The sequence below is a fragment of the Equus quagga genome, chromosome 5, assembly GCF_021613505.1.
Source record: "Equus quagga isolate Etosha38 chromosome 5, UCLA_HA_Equagga_1.0, whole genome shotgun sequence".
NCBI classification, from domain to species: domain Eukaryota; kingdom Metazoa; phylum Chordata; class Mammalia; order Perissodactyla; family Equidae; genus Equus; species Equus quagga.
Window position 1 is genome coordinate 21,409,329 of NC_060271.1, and position 23,516 is coordinate 21,432,844.

Here is a 23,516-nt window from a genome sequence, read left to right on the forward strand (position 1 = left end):
TAAATTCTCTTCATGTCTAAATAACAAAGACTAAATACAGTGGAGTCACATCTTACATGAGGATTAGGTTCTAAAGTCATGAACAAGACAAGAATTTTACACAATCAAAATTAATCTTGAAATATTCCTTAAATTGTGATAAAGTACAGTGTATATGGGTTCCCATATAAAACTGTCTATGTATATTTAAATGTAGATAGAAATGTACACATATAAAGAATAAATATATACAAAATCTAAATTTCAGGACACTATTAAAATTACTTTTTTCTTTTTCTCTTTGGAAGACTATGTAGAGATGAATTTATATTAGTAAAATAAGCACATGATGCAACACCATTGTACAATTTTTAGCTACTAAAATAGGCAACACCAATGGTCAGCATAATGTACATGAAATAACTGACTTCCAACTCTAAAACAACACATGAAACAGGCTAGCTCCCTATCCATAAATTTTCAAAGAAATAAATATTCTATCATTTCAGAAAAATAAGGAAGTCATTATATTAGAAAATGTTCAAAGAATGACTCCAGTTCTGAAATAACAATATTTTTTTGAATAAGCTTTCTCTTTTTAACAATACTATAGAAGCATTTTTCCATGGGATACTCTTACATCTTCAGCGAGTAAGACAAAGTATCAACAAAAAATTAGCAGGTATCAATATTAATTCCATTACTTGGCATTTCTTCCACTGAAACACTACCTAAGATGTTATGATAATGAATTTAATGTAACATTTTATAATTGCTCTGTATTTTTTTACTGGTGATGTTACATGAATAGATTTAATTCACCTTTTATCTCTTTGGTGAACTTTACCCGATGAGAATCAGTCAGAGGTCTTGGTTGCTCATCAATATTATGAATGTCAAGAACTTCACACATGAACTGAATTACAGGTTGTGCTTTGTAGAAGGCAGTGGCAGAAACTAAGAAGAAAAAGACAAATAGTACTAATTAATGTTTCCCTAAAAAAAAATTCAGAAACTTGATCTCAGGCTCCATGATAATTATCTAATTACAGAGTAAAATCATCCTTTATGTATACTTACATACATTTAAAAATCTTTCCAAAATTAAGCAGTTTCAATTTGACCTGTTTGATTGGAAGACAAGCACAAGAACAGAAAAGCCAAATACTATAGCTTCTACAATCTATCTCTTTCATCACGGGTATGTGAATCATTCCATTCTCTACTACATGTACAGAGAAGTGTTCTGGGTATGAGACAAGGCCTGTGAAGGGGCAAAGAAGGCCAGAGTCCCTTAGCAGATGAAAAGGTTAATTACTGTTTCTTAAACAAAGCTTTCTATGCCACCCCAGACTGCTTATCTATTCTAGCGAGAGCTCTCCCTATCTTGCAGATTTGAAAAGACAGTGGTACTAAATGTTTTTAGTGTTAATCCAAGCTACAGCTAGTAACAGCAGGGCATATTTGCCCAATGTTATCCAGCTAAAGTTGACAGTTTTCTAAAAGTCAACCAGCATGATTTCTTAATTTTGGGTTTTGGAACCAGAAGAGCTTCACCAATGGTTAGCAGATTACCATCACTCATTTCTTAAACACATCCTTACTGACTACTATGATGTCCTATAAAGGCACTGGGGATAACAAATGAAAAGTAAAACCAAAGCAGACAATAAGCTACATGCTATCATGTTATTTTTCTGCTTAAAAAACAAGCCCAGTGAGGAAGATTGGCACAGATGTTAGCTCAGGGCGAATCTTCCTCACACAAGAAAAACAAACACAAAATAACATGCCCACTGTCTGCTGAGCTAAGTGTAAACTTTTTATGTGGTGCTCTTTATCTCCCTCCCTTCACAAATGTCCCTTACCTCTGGAAGGATATTTATCAAGCCTTTAACAGCAGTTATCTCAGGACATGCGTGGGTGGTAAGGCTACTAGGCTACTGTGTATATTTTTTATTTTCCTCTTTTTAATTTTATCTTTGAATCTTTTTTAAAATAATGAACATATATTACCTTTTCTTTTATTATAGAAATAATATATGAATGAAGTCTCATCAATGTAGATATAGAGAGTAAAGACTTCCTCCAGTCTCCAAGTATCTTTAAGAAGTAACCATTGTTAGTAGTTAAATATGTATATATCCTGTTCTTTTAAAACGTACTTAGAGACAAAAATGTACATACATTTTTTTTGCATGAGATAATAAATGTTCTATGATTTGTTTCATTATTTTTAAACTTAACAATATGTCTCAGAGACCTTTCCAGGTCAGTACATTCTTTTTAACAGCTTCATACTATTCCACAGTATGGGTGCATGATAATTAAGTGAATATATACTCTTTTCCCCTCTTAACAAAACAGAACACAAGTAGTAAAACATTAGAAACACTATTCTGTACTTTGACTTTCTTTTTCTCATTATATATCTTAGAGATAAATCTATATGTACGAATACGGAACTGAATCACTCTTTTTCATAGCTATAGGATATCTCATTGCATGGATGTACTTCACGTCCCTAATGATGGATAGTTAGGCTGGTTTTGTTTTTTTACTATTCCAGTGAATGTCCTTATATATATATACACGTATGTGTGTGTGCATGCACACACATCCAACAGTACGTCTATAGGAAAGATTTAAGAGGAATCAATAACTCACTGCTAAACTTCCATCCAAATAAACTTTAGAAACACCTCTACAATTTCTAACTAATTAAAAAAAGAGATTGATAAGACTGTATTAGCATTCTGGATACCTTATTCAAATCCATAGTAGTTTAAACAATGTATACATTACATTCTTCTATTAAAAAATGTGAGAATATTGTGCATTAAAAAAAGACTGGCAGGATACATACCAAATAAACACACACTGCTTCTGGGTTAATTTTTAAAAAGTAAAGAGATAAAAGAAAATAAATATATGACAAGTAACATGCTTATTTTGCCTTTCCTTTAATCCTACAGGTAAAATTTCTTCACTGGATTACTATACTACTACTGAGTTTTATATCACTGAGTTGAAACTACTAAACAAACTGTGCAACATTCTTCTGTTATTTTTCCCTGTTTATCTCACTATGCTTCTAATCATTTTACTGTTTACCATCTTCTCCACAGGAAAGGCGCACCTGAAGTGAAAAAAGTTCTTACAAAACATGGGTTGAAATAAATGATTACAGCTGAATTAGGCTTGAATTTGAATGAGCAAAGATTTGCTTCTCCACCCCTTGGCTGAATTCTTAATATTTTATAAATCTATACATATGCATTTTATTCCTCCTTCTCCTTTCAGGAATCAGCTAATTTACAACAAAAGTAATACTTACTTTTAAGATTTTAAAAATCTATTAATGAAATACACCACATTAACATTAAAGGAAATAAGCATAAAATCATTTCCCTAGATGATGGCCCCAAAAAAGCACTGGATAAAATTCAGCACCACAGCTAAAACTCTCACTGTACCAGGACTAGAAGGGAACTTCCCTAATTTGATAAAGGTATCTACCAAAAATCTATGGTAAATTCAACTTCATTTAATAGGAAGTCCTAGCTAGCTGAGTAATGCAAGTTAAGAGAAATAAAAGGTAAAAAGATTGGAAAGGGAGAAATAAAATTATTATTCTTCACAATAAGACTATCTACTAGAAAACCCAATAATCTATAAATTATAAAATTAATGAGAGTTCAGTAAGGTTGCTAGATTTAAGATAAAAAATATAAAAATAGGTTACATTCTTATACATTAGCAACCAACTTAAAATCTAATTTAAAAAACATACCACTTAAAATCACAACAAAAAACATAAGGCACTTGGGATGAAATCCAAAAGATAAGACCTACAGAAACAACAAGCATCTTTACTATTGAATGATATTACAGAATATCTAAATAAATGGAGCAATATACCCTATTCATGTAAATTATCCTCAAATTAATCTTCAAACGCAAAGCAACTTCAATCAAAATACCAACAGGCCCCCTGGACCTCTGGAACTTAAGAAGTTGATACTGAAATTAACATGAAAGAGCAATAATTTTTAAGAATAAGGTCTGACCTAACATTCATCAAGATTTGTCAAAAGACTGTGGGGATAGACACATAAACCAGCAGAACAGACTTGAAAGCCTACCTCAGGCTAAATACAAATTCCTACTTAGAGAACTAAATATGAAAAGAAAAATGAACATTTAGAGGAAAATATAGAATATCCTTATGATCTTGGAGGTAAGGAAGAATTTCTTAAACAAGATACAAAACTACAAATGATGAAAACTATGAGAAAAAACATACCACAAACAAAGCTCAAAGAAAACAAAAAACAGGCTACAAATTGGTAGAGGATATGCGTAATACATATAACAAATGATTAGGATCTAGAATATGTAATGAGTTCCTACAAATCAAGATAAGACAATAAAAGTGGCAAAAGATATGAGCAGGCATTCATGGAAGAGAAAAATCTAAATGTCCAGAAACATAAATTTTCACTAATAATCTTATTTGTAATTAAGGAAATATATATAAAAACAATATGAAGCTATCATTTTACACTAATCAAGATGGGCACAAATTTCAAGATGGGTAACAAAAACTGACAACAAGCCAATGGAAGAATGAAAGCTCTTATACAGATTGTAGGAATATAAACTGATACAATCAGGAGAGCAAGTGGCAATATATAGTAAATTTGAAGATGGGCATAATTTTCAACCCAGCAATTCCATTATATTGGAATACATACTACAGAGAAATTGCATATCTGCAGAAGGAAACACAAACAAGAATGCTTACTGTAGTATTATTTTTAATAGCAAAATGAATGGAAACAACCTAAATATCCATCAATCAAATGGATAAATTCATAGCATATTCATACAGTTAAAATTAAAGGGCAGGTACTAGAATTCAGATAATTAAAATTAAGAAACAAAGTACAGATATTACCTGAGAAGAGTTTGGTGAAAAATGAGATATTATCAACTACTTAGAATGCCAGTATTTAGATACATATAATACAACTAAGGAAAAAAAATTTATCAAAAGTCTAGATGTGTAGAATATCAGTGGGATAGTCTTTCAATTCATGAACATAGTAAATCTCTGAATTTATTAAGATCATTTAAATTTCATTAAGATTTTGTAATACATTCTATAACTCTCATGCATCTTTTAATAGATTTATCAATAAATTGATAAAAATTTTTGTTGCCGTTAGAAATGTATGCTTTCATTTTTTGTCACATTAACTGTTTGCTGCATGTTTATTTTTTTCACTAGGTTTATTTTTTCTTTTCATAGGTAGCAGTGATAGAATAATGAAAAAAGGACACGTTTGGAAATAAAAGACTTAGATTTTAATCCTAGGTCCAGCACTTACTAACTACGATTTCTCTGAATTTCTATTTGTTCATCTATAAAATCAGAAAAATATCTACTACTCGTAGCATTAGGGTGGAGAGCCAATGCAAGGCACCTACTTGTGCCTGGAACATGATAGGAGCTCAACAGAACTCTTCATTTTCGAAGAAGTGTCTATTCATGTCCTCTGTTCACTGATCTACCAAAGTCTTAATTCTAGGCAAAATTGTTTTGTCGATATAAACTAACTCCTTGAAGAGGTTGTATGGGAGAATGCTTCATGAAGATCTGTATTTTTTCTATTTTTAATGTAAAATATCACATATTACTAAAGTGTATAAAACACAAATGTGCCACTTAGCAAATTATCTTAAAGTGAACTTATCAAATTGTTATAAAGTGAATATCCACGTAACCAGCATTCAAATCAAGAGCTAAATATTGCCAGTATCCTAGAAACTTTTTCCCTAGCCCCTTCCCAATCCAAACCTCCTCTCTCAAGGTAAGCAAAATTCTGGATTTTATGATAATCACTTCCTTTCCTTTATAGATTTACAACATTTAAGTACAGATCCCTAAGTACTACAGTTTAGTTTTCCTAATTCTTAAACTTTATGTCACCAGAAACATAAAGTATGTAATACTTTTGACACTTTTGCTAAAGATTGTTTCTAACTCACCTATATTAAATGTAACTAGTATCTTCATTTTTATCGCTCTGCCTAACACTCTGTTGAAGAAATATACAATTTATCCACTCTAATGTTGGTGGACATTTGTGATGATACTTTCCTTTGGTTACTTGAATAACGTCATGAACATTCTTATGGTTTTTCTGATGCACACACAAATACAAATTTCTCTAGTAAAAAAGGCTATATATCTAGGAGCAGAATTGCTGAGTCATGAAGGATGTGTATCTTTAATTCTCCTAGATAGTGCCCAACTCTTCCAAAGTGGTTTAACTACTGACCCTCTTACAAGCAGTGTCTAAGAGTCACTGTTGTGCCAAATTCTCACCAACTTTTGTCAGACTTGAATTTTAGCGTTTCTGGTGAGTGTGTAGTGGTATCTCATTTTTAAAAAAATAATTTTGAGGTATAACTTACATATAATAACACACATTTTAAATGTAAAAGTTCAATGATTTTGATAAATGTATACATCTACTCTACTACTACCCTCAATTAAGACAGAATATTTCCATCACGCTAGAAAGAACCTCCCTGCCTCTATGTAATCAGCTTCTCCCGCATCTGCCCCAGGCAACTACTTATTTGACTCCTTTCATAATAGATTAACTGGTTCCAGAATTTTATATAAATGGAATTATACTGTATATACCATTTTGTGTCTGGCTTCTTTTGCACATCCTAGTTGAGATTCACCCATACCACTGTATAAATTAGTAGTTAGTTGTTTTTAGTTGCTGAGTAGTATTTCATTCTATGATTAGATCACAATTTGTTTCTTCATTTAGCTGTTGTTGGAAATTTGGGTTGTTTCTAGTTATTATGAACATGAAAACATACACAAATCTTTGTATGGACCTATTTTTTAATTTCTCTTGGGGAAATACCTAGGAATAGAATTGGTGGGTTATATGGCCAAGAGAATGCTTAAAACAATCTGCCAAAATATTTTCAAAATGGTTGTAAAATTTTATACTTCTACCATTTCGACTTGCTCCACATCCTTATCAACACTTGCTATTGCCAGTCTTTTTTTTATTTGGTGAGAAAGATTGGCCCCGCACTAACATCTGTTGCCAATCTTCCTCTTTTTGATTGAGGAAGATTGTCTCTGAGCTAACATTTGTGCCAATCTTCCCCTATTTTGTATGTGGGATCCCGCCACAGCATGGCTTGATGAGCAGTGTGTAGGCCCACGCCTGGCATCTGAACCCACGAATTCCAGGCTGCCAAAGTAAAGCCTGCAAACTTAACCACTATGCCACCAGGATGGCCCCTTGCCAGCCTTTTTAATTTAGCCAATCTTGTGGGTGTGAAGTGCTATCTCATTGTGATTCTCATTTGCATTTCCTGAATGACCAATGATGTTTAACTTATTGGCCATTCACATATCTTCTTTTGTTAATTATCTGCTTTTGACCACTTTTTAAAATTGTCTTACTGAGTTGTCCAAGTTTCTCATACATTCTGGACACAAGTCATTTGTTCACATACATGTTTTGCAAATGTTTTCTCCCAGCAGTAGCTTGCCTTTTCATTTTCTTAATAGTGTTCTTAAGAGAGGCTTTGTACTTAGATGAGGTTTCCAATATTTTAAGAATTTTTTGCCTAGTCCAAGGACGTGAATATTTTTCCCGTTTTCTTAGACATTTTCCAGTTTTGGCTTGTGATACACTTTGAATTAATTTTTGAATATGGTATGAAATAGGGGCTAATGCTTATTTTTTTCATACAAATATCCACTTGCTCTAGTATCATTTATTGAGAAGACTATCCTTTCCCCATCGAATTATGTTGGCCCGTTTGTCAAATATCAATCAACCACATGAGTGGGTCTACTTCTGTAGTTATTCTAAAAGGGTCTCAGCCTTTTGGCTAAGATCAAGTGTAGTATCTGTAGCTAGTCTATAACCTGATTGATATGTCCATTTTACCCCAATATCATACCATTATGATTACTGTGGCTTTATATAGCAAATCTTGAACTCAGGTAGTATAAATCCTCTAACTCTGTTCTTTGTCAAAATGGTCTTGGCTATTCTAGATTCTTTCCATTCTCATATACTCAGAATCATATTAGAATAAATTTAATAAACAAATAAATCATATTTAGAATAAATTGTCAGGACACATTTTTTAAAAAGCCTAATGAGATTTTGGGATTTTGTTGAGTCTATAGATCAATTTGGGGAGAACGGACATCTTAACAACTTGAGTCTTCTGGTCCATGATCATGGTATATTGCTCTCTGCTTATTTCTATCTTTCTTATCTTTCTCAGGAATGCTTTGTAGCTTTCAGCATAGGGCCTTGCACATCTCTAAGTCTATTCCTAAATATTACATTTTTGATGATATTATAATAAATTGCACACACTATTTTTTCCAATTGTAGAATGCTGGTATTATTTCCTGTTATATTGCTAGTGCTGATTTTTGTATAAGCAACTAGTCTCTTGGGACTTTACTAAATTTATCTACTGATTCTGGTAGGGTTTTCTGGGTAGATTCCTTAGGATTTTTTTATGTAGACAATTGTGTCTTCTGCAAACAAAGATAGTTCTATTTCTTCCTTTACAATATTATGCCTTTATTTTTCTTGCCTCATTGCACTGGCTTGGACCTCTAGCACAATGTTGAACAGAAGTAGTGAGAGCAAGTAACCTTGCCTTGTTCTTGATCTCAGGGCAAAAGTGTTCACTCTTTTTACCGTTTAGTATGATGATGCCTGTATATTCTTCTAGATGCTTTCATCAGGCCAAAGAAGTTTCCTTTTACTGCTAGTTTGTTGTAATTCTTAATCATGAGAATGTTAAAATGTGTTAAATGATTCTTCTGTCTGTTGAGAGGATTATATTGTTTGTGTCAGGTGTCAGTAACACAGGCAGACTAGCCTAATGAAACTGAGTTGAAAAGCCTTTCCTCCTCTTCTGTTTTCTGAATTTGTGAAAGATTGGTATTATTTTTTCCTTAAGTGTTCGATAAAATTCACCAGTGAAATCATTTCAGACTGGAGTTATTTTTGCGAGAAAGGATTACGAATTCAATTTCTTTAACAGATACAAAGGTTATTCAGATTTCTCTGAGTCAATTTTTGTAACGTTGTGTTTCAAGTTATCAAATTAACCGATACAAAGTTTTCATAACATTCCCTTATTAACCTCTCAATGCTGAAGGGTCTAGTGATACCCCTTTCATTCCTGATGCTAGTAATCTGCTTTTTCTATTTCTCTTGATTAGTCTTGCTAACAATTTATTAATTTTATAAAAAGAATCAACTTTTGGCTTCATTTTCTGTACTGTTTTCTATTTAATTAATTTTTGCTGTGATCTTTATTTCTTCCCTTCTACTTACTTTGTGTTTAATTTGTTCTTTTTCCAGTTTAAGACAGAAACTTTGTGTGGTAGTCAGCCTCCAAGACAGTCCCTAATGGTCTTGCCTCCTGGGATTCACACCTTTGCGTAAGTCTGACCTACACTGAATATATCTGATCTGTGCAAGTAATAGGATATTATGGAAACAGCTCAATGTAACTTTCAATGCTAGGCCTTAACGTCTTTACAGCTTTTGCCTGGCTCTGTCATGGATTACCTGCTTCAGGGGAAGCCAGCCACAATATTGTGAGGATACTTAACCAGCCCTATTGAGAGGTCCATGAGACAAAATACTAGGCCTCCTTGGGGCCGGCCCCATGGCTGAGTGGTTAAGTTCGAGCACTCCGCTTCAGCGCTTCAGCGGCCCAGGGTTTCGCTGGTTCGGATCCTGGGCGCGGACATGGCACCGCTCATCAGGCCATGCTGAGGCAGCATCCCACATGCCACAACTAGAAGGACCCACAACTAAAAATATACAACAATCTACTGGGGGGCTTTCGGGGGAATAAGGAAAAAAACAAAATCTTTAAAAAAAAAAAAAAGAAACTAGGCCTCCAGCATAAACTTGTTACCAACTGAGTTTTACAGATGTAAAACAAGACTTAATCATCCATTTAAACATTTACTAAGTACTTACTATATCAGGGACTCCTTTATGGGTCAGAATTTAGAGATGAATCAGACAAAGCCTCTACCTTTTAAGAAAAAGATTCTGGGGTAAGATGGCAGATTAACCACAAGCAGTTTATTTCATATTCCATCCCTAACTCCACTAAAACTATGGTAAGGAATTAAAATAAAATAAAAAAAGACATAAACCTAGAAAGAGAGGAGAACAAAAAACAGGAAATGCATCAACATTTTAGAAGATGGAAAGTAACTGGACAAGTGGTAACTGACATAGCAGATTCAGCAAAATGAAATCTCAAGCCAGCTATGTTGGGAAAGATACGAATCAACTGCATTTACATTGTAGAATTCTCAAAAGGCACGACAAGTAGTAGTATTAGGTACCTCTGAAACTGGTGATAGAAGCATAGGCATGGTGCAGAAAAAGAGGAAAGCTGTTTGAGAAGCAGGTAAAGTCCTAGATCCCTTGTCTAACTCCACATCGCTGAACAACTGCCCCTTCTGCACCCCTGCATAAATCTGGAGGTTCATTGTTTATAAAAAGTAAAAGGCTCTTTGGAGGGAAGAAGTCATGCACAATTGAGGGCACAGGGCTGTACCAAAAACAAGGGTTAAATGACTACAAATATTAAAACTGAATGCAGACATTTCCCAAGCCAGAATCCCCAACTTGGCTTCCAGAATGTAAGCAACCAGACTGTTACCCTTCCAGCAGGAATTTGGAAGACTCATCTTTGGGTAACTTGACTAGCCAAGAGGAGAGGCCTAAGAATATTAACACTGTAGGTTCCCCAACATCAGCCCACTGAAATCACTGTGTGATGAAGCTCAAAGTCAACAGGCCCCACTAATGCATTCAAAGCTTTTAGTCAGTGTTTTAGACTCCCTCTGAACTACAAGCAAATAATCAAAGAAAATATACATTTGAGCAAAGCCTCCAAAATGGAAGACAGATCAAAACAAACAAAAAGGAAATCGGAAGAAGCATGAGCATGTGCAGGAAAAAGAAAACTCCAAAATAAATTATTCTCAGTGAAGTAAGAGAGGATACTGCATCTGTGACACAGGAATAGTATGCTATAATAAAATAACATTCAGGAAATAAAAACGAACTATTAGAAATTAAAAACGTAATGGTAGAAATGAAAAGTGACTAGAGGGTTGAAAGATGAAGTTAAGGAAGTTTTCCAGAAAGTAAAGCAAAGCAAGGGAAACAAAAAGACAAAGGATATTCACTTAAAATAGGTGATTTTTTTTTTTTTTTCAGAAACAAGGTCTTATTCTTTTTTTCTTTTTAGGGAGATTGGCCCAGAGCTAACTTGGTTTGCCAATCTTTTTTTTTTTTCTCCCCCAAAACCCCCCAGTACTTAGTTGTATATCCTAGTTGTAGGTTCTTCTAGTTCCTCCATGTGGGACACTGCCTCAGCATGGCTTCATGAGCCATGCTAGGTCTGCGCCCAGGATACAAACCCATGAACCCTGGGCTGCTGACGTGGAGAACACGAACTCAACCACTTGGGCATGAGGCCAGCTCCTAAAAAGGGTGAATTTTATGGTATGTAGACTAAACCTCACTAGGGCTCTTTAAAAAATGGAGTACTGCTTTCAAATTTATGAAGAAAAATTATTTCCAACATAGGAACCCAGCTAAACTATCATTTAGGTTTCCCGATACATTTTCTAATGTGTAAGGTGTCAAAAAATTTTGCCTCTTGTAGTACCCTTTTCTCATGAAACTTCTGAATATTAAAAAAAAAAGGGGGGGGGGGGGGGGGTAAAGAAACAGGAAATCAATATAGGAGAAAGACAAAATTCCCCAGGGAGGTAGTGAAGTGTGATCCCAAGAGGACAGCTGTGCACCACATATGAAGGGCACAAACAGTGTAAATGAAGAAGCAGATTTGATGGAGACTATCATTGAGATTCCTCCTGCTGTTATACTGTTTTTCTAATGTGAGAATAGACTGTAAGCCTATCACAGAAATCTTTACTTGCCCTGGCTTGATCACGGGTTGATAAAGTTCCTGCCCTACTGCCTAAAAGCAGACTCTCATTTCACCCTAAAGAAATGTTCTGCTTTGATCTACTTCTGAGAGGACTAATTTAAACATTATAAAAATCAAATTATTTCTTAATCCTAGAGATCTATACTTGAACTCAAGACAAACATATGCAGCAAGCAACACTAATATCACTAATATTGTGATTAATAAGTTACTTACTAGAAATCTGTTTTCCTTGCAAAGGAAGCACATTCAGTGTGAACTTTTGACTCTAAAGCAGAATAAATTACAATTACTAAATTCTACGACCATTTATATACCCTGACTACTTTCTTCTAGGAACAAAAATAGATACTGAGTGTTTTACAGAAAGCTACTTTTGTACTCTTTTTAAACTACTTTTTACTTTGCTTTTTACAGAAAAGCACAAGGAAGTAAGTAAAAATAAAATAACATTTCTCAACTCAGACGTCCTGGGTCTGAGATTTTTTCTGCCAGGAATCTTGTTTCTTAAGGGATGCAGTATACAGCTATGAATATTAAGGGCGTAAGCTTTGGAGTCAGAACAGTTGACCTCTAACATTTGAATATAAACTATGTGACCTTGAGCCTTAAATATAAACTATGTGACCTTTACAGAGAGAAAGTCACTTTAAAGAGATTTCCCTCTCTAAACTTCACTTGGGGGTAACACCTAACTCATAGAACTGTGGTGGAGTTTATATGAGATAATGTAAAACACTTAGCATTCTATTTGGTACATAATAAGTGGTAAATAAAAACATCTTAAGGGAGATACAACTAATAACTAACTAATAACTAATAAACACTAGATTCACTGTGATGCTCTTAAAACACAGGAATTACAATAATAAAATGTAAGGTGCAAGTGAGTTAAGCCTAAAGAAGGCTTTATTAAAAAAACATTCCACATTTCGGGGCTGGCCCCGTGGCCAAGTGGTTAAGTTCGTGCGCTCCGCTGTAGGCGGCCCAGTGTTTCGTCGGTTCGGATCCTGGGCGCAGACATGGCACCGCTCACTGAGCCATGCTGAGGCGCTGTCCCACTTGCCACAACTAGAAGGACCCACAACTAGAATACACAACTATATACTGCGGGGCTTTGGGGAGAAAAAGGAAAAAAAATAAAATCTTTAAAAAAAAATATTCCACATTTCATTGAATCTAAGATGCTAATGATGATAAGGTGTATCAACATTTTATGTATGCTAAAAAAGAAACTTGCCAATTAAACTATGACAAACCACCACACCACCTCTAAGACATCTCCCAATTTCAGAGATGATGAAATGTGAAAAGGATTTTTTTGAGTCTTAGTAAAATTCAGTAAGTTTAATTACTTAGTTGAAAGTTAGGATATTAAATGCCATGAAAACAATGATTTTGAAGACAAGATTAAGTACAATTAGAATTAAACTGCGCTTTTTTTTTTTTTGAGGAAGATTAGCCCTGAGCTAACATCTGTGCCCATCTTCCTCCACTTTATATGTGGGACGCCTACCACAGCATGGCTTGCCAAGTGGTGCCATGTCCTCACCTGGGATTGAAGCGGAATGTGCGCCCTTAACCACTGTGCCACTGGGCTGGCCCCATAAATTGTGCTTTCTTACTCTTCCATGTTTATCTCCACCACCAATTTCACCGAGCTCCCATCTGTTACATCCTCAAAGAAATGTTCCTCAAACACTGAGACTACAATGGATCCCTCTATTGTATGCCCCGATTGCACTCAGTACTTTATAGTACTCATTATATTGCTCATTACTAGTCTTCTCCAGTGGATTTCAAGTTCAGTAAGGGCTGTTTGGTTCAGTGCAATACACCAAGTCCAAGAATTGCAAAATCAAAATCACTCAGAAACAAAAAAGGAAATATAAGCAAGTAAGATGGTCAGTGCAATATTTTCATTCATTATTTTTCACGGCAGCATTACATATTATTAACAATTAAAAAATAAACCCATCAGGACTGGCCCAGTGGAGCAGTGGTTAAGTTCACACACTTTGCTTCAGAGGCCTGGGCTTCATGGGTTCGGATCCTGGGCTGGGACCTAGCACTGCTCATCAAGCCATGCTGTGACAGCATCCCACATACAAAATGGAGGAAGATTGCTACATATATTAGCTCAGTGACAATCTTCCTCAAGCAAAAAGAGGGAACCTGGCAACAGATGTTAGCTCAGCGCCAATCTTCCTCACACACAAAAAATAAATAAATAAACCTGTAAAAATTTTCAGGCTTTATTTTCATTTCATTAAGATACCATAGGCCTTAAAAAAAAAAAAAACACTACTAATCTTCTGATTTCTTTGCTTCACAATGGCATAAGTTATCTATACAGTTTGTTCACACAAATATACTCTCACATTTTTCTTGAAACATGCAGCCTTTTAGGTCTATCTCTTCTCCCTACCCCAACCAACCTATTCCATTCCTCTTCCTTCTTCCTAAAGGGAACCACTATCCTGAAGTTGGTGTGTATTTGTCCCATGTTTTGATCATTTTACTGCGTTTGTAGGTATCTAGTATATACTCTTATTCTGTTTTAAATTTACATAAATAATAATATATCCTTTTGCTATTTGATTCTCCCCTCCCCAACACTTCTTTCAATAATCCACGTTGATACACACAGATCTGGTTCATCCATGTGACTGTTACAAAGTACAGCACAATACTATATAACAATTTCTGTACTCATTCAGAATTTTATTTATTCCACTATTGACAGGAATTAGGCTGCTTCCGATTTCTGCTATTACAAATAATGCCTCAGGCACATATGCAAGTTATCCCTATGGTATTCTACGGGTTTTAAGACGTGCAATTTCATCTTTACTTCATCTTTTCTAGATATTGAAAACTGCTCTCCAAAGTAGTTGCAGCAAATCATACATCTACCAACATTGTGTAAGCGTTCCTTTTACTGTATTCTTACCAACATTTGATATGACTTTTTAATTTTTACAAATCTGACAGGTGTTAAATGGTATCTTACTGATTTCACTTGCATTTTCTTGACTGCTAACGAATTTGAGATTGGGATTTTCATGCGTTTATTGGCCATTTGGGTTGCTTCTTTTGTGAGGTGTGTCTTAATCTGCCTTTATATTTTGTAAAGTTCTTGGTTATATGTGCTGCAGAAATCCTAGCATTTTACCTTTGCTTATGGTGTCTTTTATAAGTTTTAAAGTTTGATGTAGCCAAGTTTATCAGTATTTTCTTTGATGATTTACACATTTTATATTTTGTTCAACATTAGAGATATTCTCATTTTTTTCCTAAAAGAATTTCAAAATTCTGCTTTTTAAATTTAGGACTATAATCCACCTAGAAATAAATTTTGGGTATGATGTAAGATGGGTCTAATTTTTTTCATATAGTTATCTGGATAAACACCATTTATTAAATATTCTACTCCTTCCTTGGTTATTTGAAATGCTACCTTAACATTTACAAAGTTTCTATATACACATACACAGCTTATTTCTAGGCTCTGGATTTTGCTTCATTAACCTGTCTTGCGCTGCACTTAAAGCAGTGTGGTATAATTGTTATAGCTTTAAAATAAGGAGGGCAATTCCTCCCTCTTTATTCTTCTCTAAAATTATATTGGTTTTTCTTGGTCAATTATTTTTACATATAAATCTTAATAGTGACTTATCAAGTTCCATGATATATCCTATTGGGATTTTACTTAAAATTGCATTTATAGATTAATTTTGGAAGAACCAACATCTTATCAAATTAAGCCTTCTCAATGAGCCTAATATATTTCATTCCTTTAGATTTTCTCTCACCGTTTTCAATAAAGTTTTATATTTTAGAGACCTCTCAGAAATCTTTTATTCCTTGTGTACCTCCTTTTCAACCCAAATTTCCCCAGTACATAGCTGTATATTTTAGTTGTGGGTCCTTCTAGTTGTGGCATGTGGGATGCTGCCTCAACGTGGCCTGGCGGGCGGTGCCATGCCTGCACGCAGGATCCGAACTGGTGAAACCATGGGCCGCTGAAGCAGAGCACGCGAACTCCGCCACGGGGCTGGCCCCCTATGCTCTTGTTTTTATTTATTCTTTATTTATTAATTCTAATAATTTATTAATTGTTTATATGACCAAGAGTTGTGCTAGGCATGGAACATATGTATACTAGTGAATAAGATGGACAGTCCTTAGGTCCATGGAGCTTTCATTCTAATAGGAGACACAGAACAATAAACATAATTCAGGTGACACATGCTATTATAGGGGAAGTATACTGTGCTATGGCAATACATAAGAGAAATACCTAACTCAGACTTGGGGAATGGCTGGATGGGGGGGAGTAAGGTGTCAAATACTGCTTCTCAAGGAAGTAACATGTAGACTGAAACCTGTAAGAAGAACAGAAGTTAGCAAACACAATAGTGACTAAATATCATAGTACTGACATCCTTGTCTTACTCTTGATTCTACTGGAAAAGCTCCCACTGTTTAACTGTGAAGTCATCTACTCTTTGAATATGTTTCCTCTCTTGGTTTCCTTGACAACGTTTTTTGGCTCACGCTACCTGTACGATAATCATTAATTGCTCACTGGCTCTTCCTTAATGTTAGCATGCTTCCTTAAATGCTAGTATTCCCTATGGCTTTATCCTTCTTATCCCTGTTTTCAATCAAAATACTATTCCTAAAGAAGTTTTTCCATTTCTACAGTTTCAAATATGGATTTATATACTGAGGAGTCCCAAAACTTTTATTTTTAGCTCCCACCACTACAGACTTTCATATCGGCATTTCCAACTACATACTAGATCTCTCTATCCAGATGTTCCATAGAATCCCCAAGCTTTAGACACATTAGCATTTATCTACTTATACACGGTACATACTGCCAACTAACCAGCAACAGTAGATCGACTTCCCATATTCAGTTGACAACATTACCCTTCACACCTGGTATGAGTGAGTAACTACTCTGAATGTATACTGGCGAGTGCACCCTTGTTGGAAGTTAGTTTATTATACAGCACAGTCAATTAACCTGAAGGTTGTTTCAAAGACTGAATAATCACAACATTTTGTAGGACAGGTATGGGGTTTTGTTTTTGTTTCGAATGTGTCCACTTGGGTAGGCACTAGTTCCCAGTTATTCAATCAAACACTAATCTGGGTGTTGCTGTGAAGGTATTTTATAGATATAATTAAAGACTATAATCAATTGACTTTAAGTAAAGGAGATTATCCTGGATAATCTGAGTGGGCCTCCTGCAGTCAGATGAAAGGCCTTAAAACAGGGCAGAGGCTTTCCCAACACAAAAAGAGAAGAAATTGTACCTATGCACAGTAGCTTTAGCAACTGCCCAAGAGTTCTAGCCTGCCCTTCCGACAGCCTGCCCTAAGGATTTCAGACTTGCCTAGCTAACCTCTACAATTGGGTAAACCAAATCTCTCTCTCTATATATCTCCTACAGATTCTGCTTCTCTGGCTGAGCCTGACTAATACACCAGGTTTGTAGTTTATTTCCAAAAACAATTCCTTCAAACACCTAGTAAACCTTCTGGTCTATTCATTTTCAATCAGTTCCATGTGCCAGTAACTAAACCCAAAATTTTTTCTGGACATGGTTTTTAAACCTATTTTTTCAACTTAATCCTTGGAATATGTTCCTTTCCTCTCCATCCCACATAAGACCATCACCATCTCTTACCTGAACTAGTGATTGAAAAAGCCTCCTAACTGGCTTCTCAGATTAGTTTTTTCTCCTCTATCTATTCTCCACACTGCTGCCAGAGGTCTCTTTCTGGAAAACAAATATGATCATGTCACTATCCTTCTTAAAAACCTTTGAAGTCTTCCTACCTACAGGATAGAGGTAATTTTTTTCTGTTTCTAACTCTTATTTCCTTCTATTTTTCTTTGCATTTAATTTTATTATTTTTCTAACTTTTTGAGATGAATATGTAGCTCATTGATGCTGTTCTTCTTTTGTAATAGGTTTTTAAGGTTTAAAATTCTCTATAAGCATTGCTTTAGCTAATCATACCAGTTATGATATATACTATTTTCATTACTCTTCAGTTTGAAATATTTAAAATTTTCTTTGTGATTTCTTTGACCAATGAGTTATTTAGAAATTATTTCTTAATAATATCTAAAACTGGACTTCTAGTAGGAAAACAGCTGTAATTTATTTCTAAATTTTCCCACTTTCCTCCTAGAACTCAATACAGAGCAACAAAGAGAATGTTTAAGAAAGAAAAGAAAAAATCCGTCATCTTGAGTGAACCTAGAAGACAATAAAACCTGAAAGTGCCAAATTACAAGTAAACATGGCCCAAAGTACTTCAGACTAGTAGAACCAAAACAAGGGAGAAGGACATGAAGTATGAAAGGAGACTGGTGAAGGAATAGCAAATATTCACTCCCGAAGAGGGTCCTATCGTAAGTGGGAACTGCAATGTTAGAACTGAGATTGAATGGGGGAATCTCAAAAGGAGTTAGAGAAAGGAGTGTAGAAAGTGTCATGAGAGTGAGTGGAAGGTGGTCTAGAAGTGACAGATCTCAGGGAGGACTACCTTTCTAAAACTAAGGCACGCACTTTTCTTTTGTAATTTCAAACTTACAGAAAAGTTAAAAGAATCGTACCAAGAACTCCTGTATACCGTTCACAAATTCTCTACTTGTTAACATTTGAGCAGGCACTTTAAAAGGAAGGAGCTATATTTCTTGGTAGCAGAAACTAGTAAGGACCTGGTGGAGCTCAGGGCTGGTAGTTCACACCTCTTAAACATGTAAATTACTGAAAGGCAAAGGAGATGTGGCTAATCCATTGAAACAATAGAGGACGGAGGCCTCGAGCAGAGAAACCTGGAAAAATACTTTGCTCCTAACATCCTATATCCCCCTTCTTCTAATAGGTGGTTTGGGAAAACTATCTCATCTCATTCAAATATGAATTAAAAAAAAGAGACAAGTATCTGTACAAAGATATCATCCAAAAAATGTAAAAAAGCAGCATAACATTCCTGACAAAGAAAACTCAAAAGAAAATATCATCACAAAGTAGATGAAAATCATAACATTACTTTTTAATATGAATTCAAAAATTTTAATGCAGCTATGAAGAAAGATCTCAGAGCAGAAATTTAAGAACTCAGGGAAGACACAGCCAGTAAACAGGAAAAAAGTGGAATGAGCATTGCGGAGGGGCTGGCCCCGAGGCCGAGTGGTTGGGTTCACGTGCTCCACTTCAGCAGCCCAGGGTTTGGCCAGTTTGGATTGGATCCTGGGCATGGACACAGCACTGCTCCTTAGGCCGTGCAGAGGTGGTGTCCCCCATAGCACAACCCGAGGCACTCACAACTAGAATGTACAGCTATGTACCGGGGGGCTTTGGGGGTAAGAATAAAAAAAAAAAAAAAAGAACAAAAAAAGACAAAGAAGATTGGCAACAGATGTTAGCTCAGGTGCTAATCATAAAAAAAAAAAAAAAAGCACTGCAGAATTCATAGAAGAAAAAGATTTTTAAAAATTCAAAAAATGGGGGCCGCCCGGAGGCCAAGTGGTTAAGTTCACACGCCCCGCTTTGGAGGCCCAGGGTTTTGCTGGTTTGGATCCTGGGTGCAGACGTGGCACCGCTCATCAGGCCATGCTGAAATGGCGTCCCACATAGCACAACTAGAGGAACTCACAACTAAAATATACAGCTATGTGCTGGGGTGCTTTGGGGGAAAAAAATAAAAAAAATAAAAGAAAAAAAGGAAAAAGAAGATCGGCAACAGATGTTAGTGCAGGTGTCAATCTTTAAAAAATAAAAAAAATTAAAAAAATAAAGACTAAACTACAATGAGCACATGGTAAAAATTACACCACAAACGGCACAGTAAGGAGCAAACAGGACAGAAATGTTTTAAAAGAAAATTAAATGATAGATTAAAAAAAAAGCCTCAAAGGGAATCTCATGTTTTAAATAAAAGTGACCCAAAACGTTCAATAGTGGGAAAAAAAATCTACTAAAAACAATTGTAAAAAAAATACCCTGCAATCAGACAAAAAAAGCAGGTCCCTTCTAGGGAAAAGAAAATCAAGCTTACATCATACTTCTCTACTGAACATTCAATGTCAGAAGACAGTGGAAAAATACCTATAAGATACTCAAGAAAATGTGAGTTGATAATTTTATGTCTAGCTAAACAGTCCTTCAGGAATAAGGCTACAGACAAATGGCTTTCAATACGCAAAAAGTTAGCTCTTATTCTTATGAGATCTTCTTGAAGAAACAACTCGAAGACAAACCAAGAGATGATAGGAAAAATTTCAGCAAAAAGACTGGTAGTTAGCACCAATACAATTAACTGTAGATTTAAGATTAAGAAAAATGTACATAGAGGTGACTGAATGGAATGTAACTGTTACATGCCATAACAATGTAGGAATAATACTATATACAAATAAATGAATGATAGGAGTAGAAAACAAAAAGTAGAATAAACTCACTGACTGCACCTTACAGTAAAAGATAGGAGTCAAGGTTGAAAGTTAAGTAGTAAAATTTTAAGCAAAATTATAAAGAACAATATAATAATACTCTATTGCCTAAAATTAGTAAAGGGGAAGATAGAGAACAAAGCTAATATTATTGTTACTAAGAAAAAAAACTGCCTTAAAAAAAGAGAGAAAGATGAATATTGTATGAAGGTCTAAGTATAAAGGTAACCAGTAGTGGAGGAAAAAAAAAACTTCCTAATATCAGAACTATCATTTAAAAAGCACAGAAAACAGACCACTTAAAGTTTCAAAAATATCTATAATCAGAAAATATAAAATAATTTGACACACCACGACCAAACATGTACGTCCTGCCTATCTATCTGGCTTAACTCACCCATTAGCAGAAAAAAAGTTTTCAACTGACCCACAAAGCAAAACCATTCTATGCTGCTGTGGAGCTGTATCTGTGATTCAGAAAGTATAAAAAATTTAAAGGAAAGGAAAAACTAATGGATAGGATAAGGTTCACAAAAACATGGACTGTAATCCTTTTATTAGACAATGTAGACTTCTGGCCCACAAGTATAAAAAGAAACTCACTTTATCATTGTACAGGGTACAATTCACAATTAAGAAAACAGAGAGGTGTGTATATATAGATATACTCCCAACAGTATAGCAGCAACATTAAGAAAGCAGAAATTACAGGAGATATAAGGAAAAATAGAAAGAAACACAATAACAACAGGAAATTTAAATTTATTTCTCCCAGTCTGAGAGAACAAGCAAATAAAAGTAAATGAGAAAATAAACGATCTAAACAGCATAAAATGGTAGTGCTGATGGGTATTCATTTAACTCTTCCTTAATAACTGAATATACTTTATTTTCAAACAGCTATTAAACTTTCACAAAAACTGACTATATATTAGGCCATAAAAAATACCTCGACAAATTCTAAAAGTAGAAATACAAACCAAATTCTCTGATTAACAACATGTTAAAACTAGAAATTCCTAACAAAATCAGAAAATAAAAAGATCTTCAATCTGAAAATTTAAAGTCTCTCAAACAACATTTGGATAATAGGGGAAATACAAATGAAATTTCTAACGTTTCTAGAAAATAACATAATAAAAATATTACATATGAGACGCTTTGGAATACAGCTAAAATAGTAATGAGAAGAAAATTTACTATTTTAAATACTTATCAGTAAGAAAAAATGAAAGTAGATGAGTTACTAATAGAGCTCAAAAAGTTAGAAAAACTAAATTAACTGAAGCAAAGGAAAAAACTTACAGAGCTAAAAGCAGAAACTAAGGAGTTAGAAAACAGAAAGCCAGAGAACTAAAAAAAATTTCAAAAGCTCTTTTGCAGAGAAAAAAAGAACAACATCAATTGATTAAACTACTACCTTTAAAATGACAAAGTACAAATATACAAAATAAGAAATGGGGGCAAACCAGAGAAATAGATAAAATTTCAAAAATATGAAACTACTGTGTAAAACTCTATAGAAATAAATAGGTAAAATAAATAATTTTCTAGTAAGATATAACCTACCAAAACTGACCTCAGAGAGCCTAAACAGATTGATTTTCACAAAATAAACTTGGGAAGTCTTCAAAGAGCTACCCACCAAAATACACCAGGCACAAGATTTTACCGGCGAATTCTAACAAATTTTAAAAGAACTGATATTTTCAATACTATTTAAAAACTGTTGTCCATTTTAGAAAATGGAAGACTTCCAAATTCTTTATGAAATATAACATTAATACCAAAATGTGAAAAAGAGTGCCCAAAAAAAGAGATGACTACAGATCAACCTGACTTTTGCATTTTGATTAAAAAGGTAAAGTATTAACAAAATCCAGAATCACGTTAGAAGGATCCAGAAATACAAGTTTGATTCAATGTTTGTTAAAAAGAAGAGAAATATCGGGGCTGGCCCCGTGGCCGAGTGGTTAAGTTTGCGCGCTCCGCTGCAGGCGGCCCAGTGTTTCGTCGGTTCGAATCCTGGGCGCGGACATGGCACTGCTCGTCAGACCACGCTGAGGCAGCGTCCCACATGCCACAACTAGAGGAACCCATAACGAAGAACACACAACTATGTACCGGGGGGGCTTTGGAGAGAAAAAGGAAAAAATAAAATCTTTAAAAAAAAAAAAAAGAAGAGAAATATCATAGCATTAGCTCCCGAGATGCTGAAAAGACATCTGACACAATTCAATATTCATTCTGGATTAAAAGTACTTAGTAAAACAGGAATCAACAGATACTCCTATACATATACATATATATGTATATACCATATTTAATGCAGAAACACTGGAAGCAGTCCTTCTAAAGTAAAGAACAAAAAGAGGATGCCCAATAATCACTAACATTTAACACTGTCCTCTCTAATTAGTCAATATAATCTGATAAGAAACAAATTAGAGGTATAAAAATCCAAAGGAAGAGGTAAACCTATTACTACCTATAGATGAAATGATTATAACCTAGAAACTCCAAGAAAATCTTTTGAAAAACTACTGTAAACCAAAACACAACTCAAAAAGGCAGAGAGAAAAAAGTTAGTATACAGAAATCAAAAGCCTCCATGTACATAAATAATAACCAGTTAGAATCTATAAACCCATTTAATATCCAAAAAGGGGAGAAAATATCCAGGAACAACAATACAAATATATAAATTCTATATGAGGAAAACTCTAAAACACTCCTAAATGAAATAAAAGTCTTGCACAAATGGAAAATCTTTTCCTGGGCAGAAAGACTATCTTTAAGATGCCAATTTGTCCTCACTTAATTTATAAATACAATGAGATCTCAATAAAAATAACAACCCCTCCTCCCATACCCAGTGGATCTGGACAAGGTGTTTCTAAAGCTTATATGGTAAAATAAACAAGTGGCCTAGATAACCCTGAAGAGAAAAATAAGACTAGCCCTAATTAGATATTAA

The 23,516-nt window shown here is 34.6% G+C and overlaps 1 protein-coding gene across 2 annotated transcripts in view; it reads right to left on the reverse strand.

The window, feature by feature from the left end:
- Window positions 1-23,516, reverse strand: part of LOC124239335 (protein argonaute-3) — a 105,233-nt gene that overhangs the window by 37,774 nt on the left and 43,943 nt on the right. For both annotated transcript variants that reach the window (XM_046661057.1, XM_046661058.1), the window contains exon 6: window positions 802-936. In XM_046661057.1, the coding sequence (XP_046517013.1) occupies window positions 802-936 (135 nt within the window). The remainder of the gene's footprint in view (window positions 1-801; window positions 937-23,516) is intronic.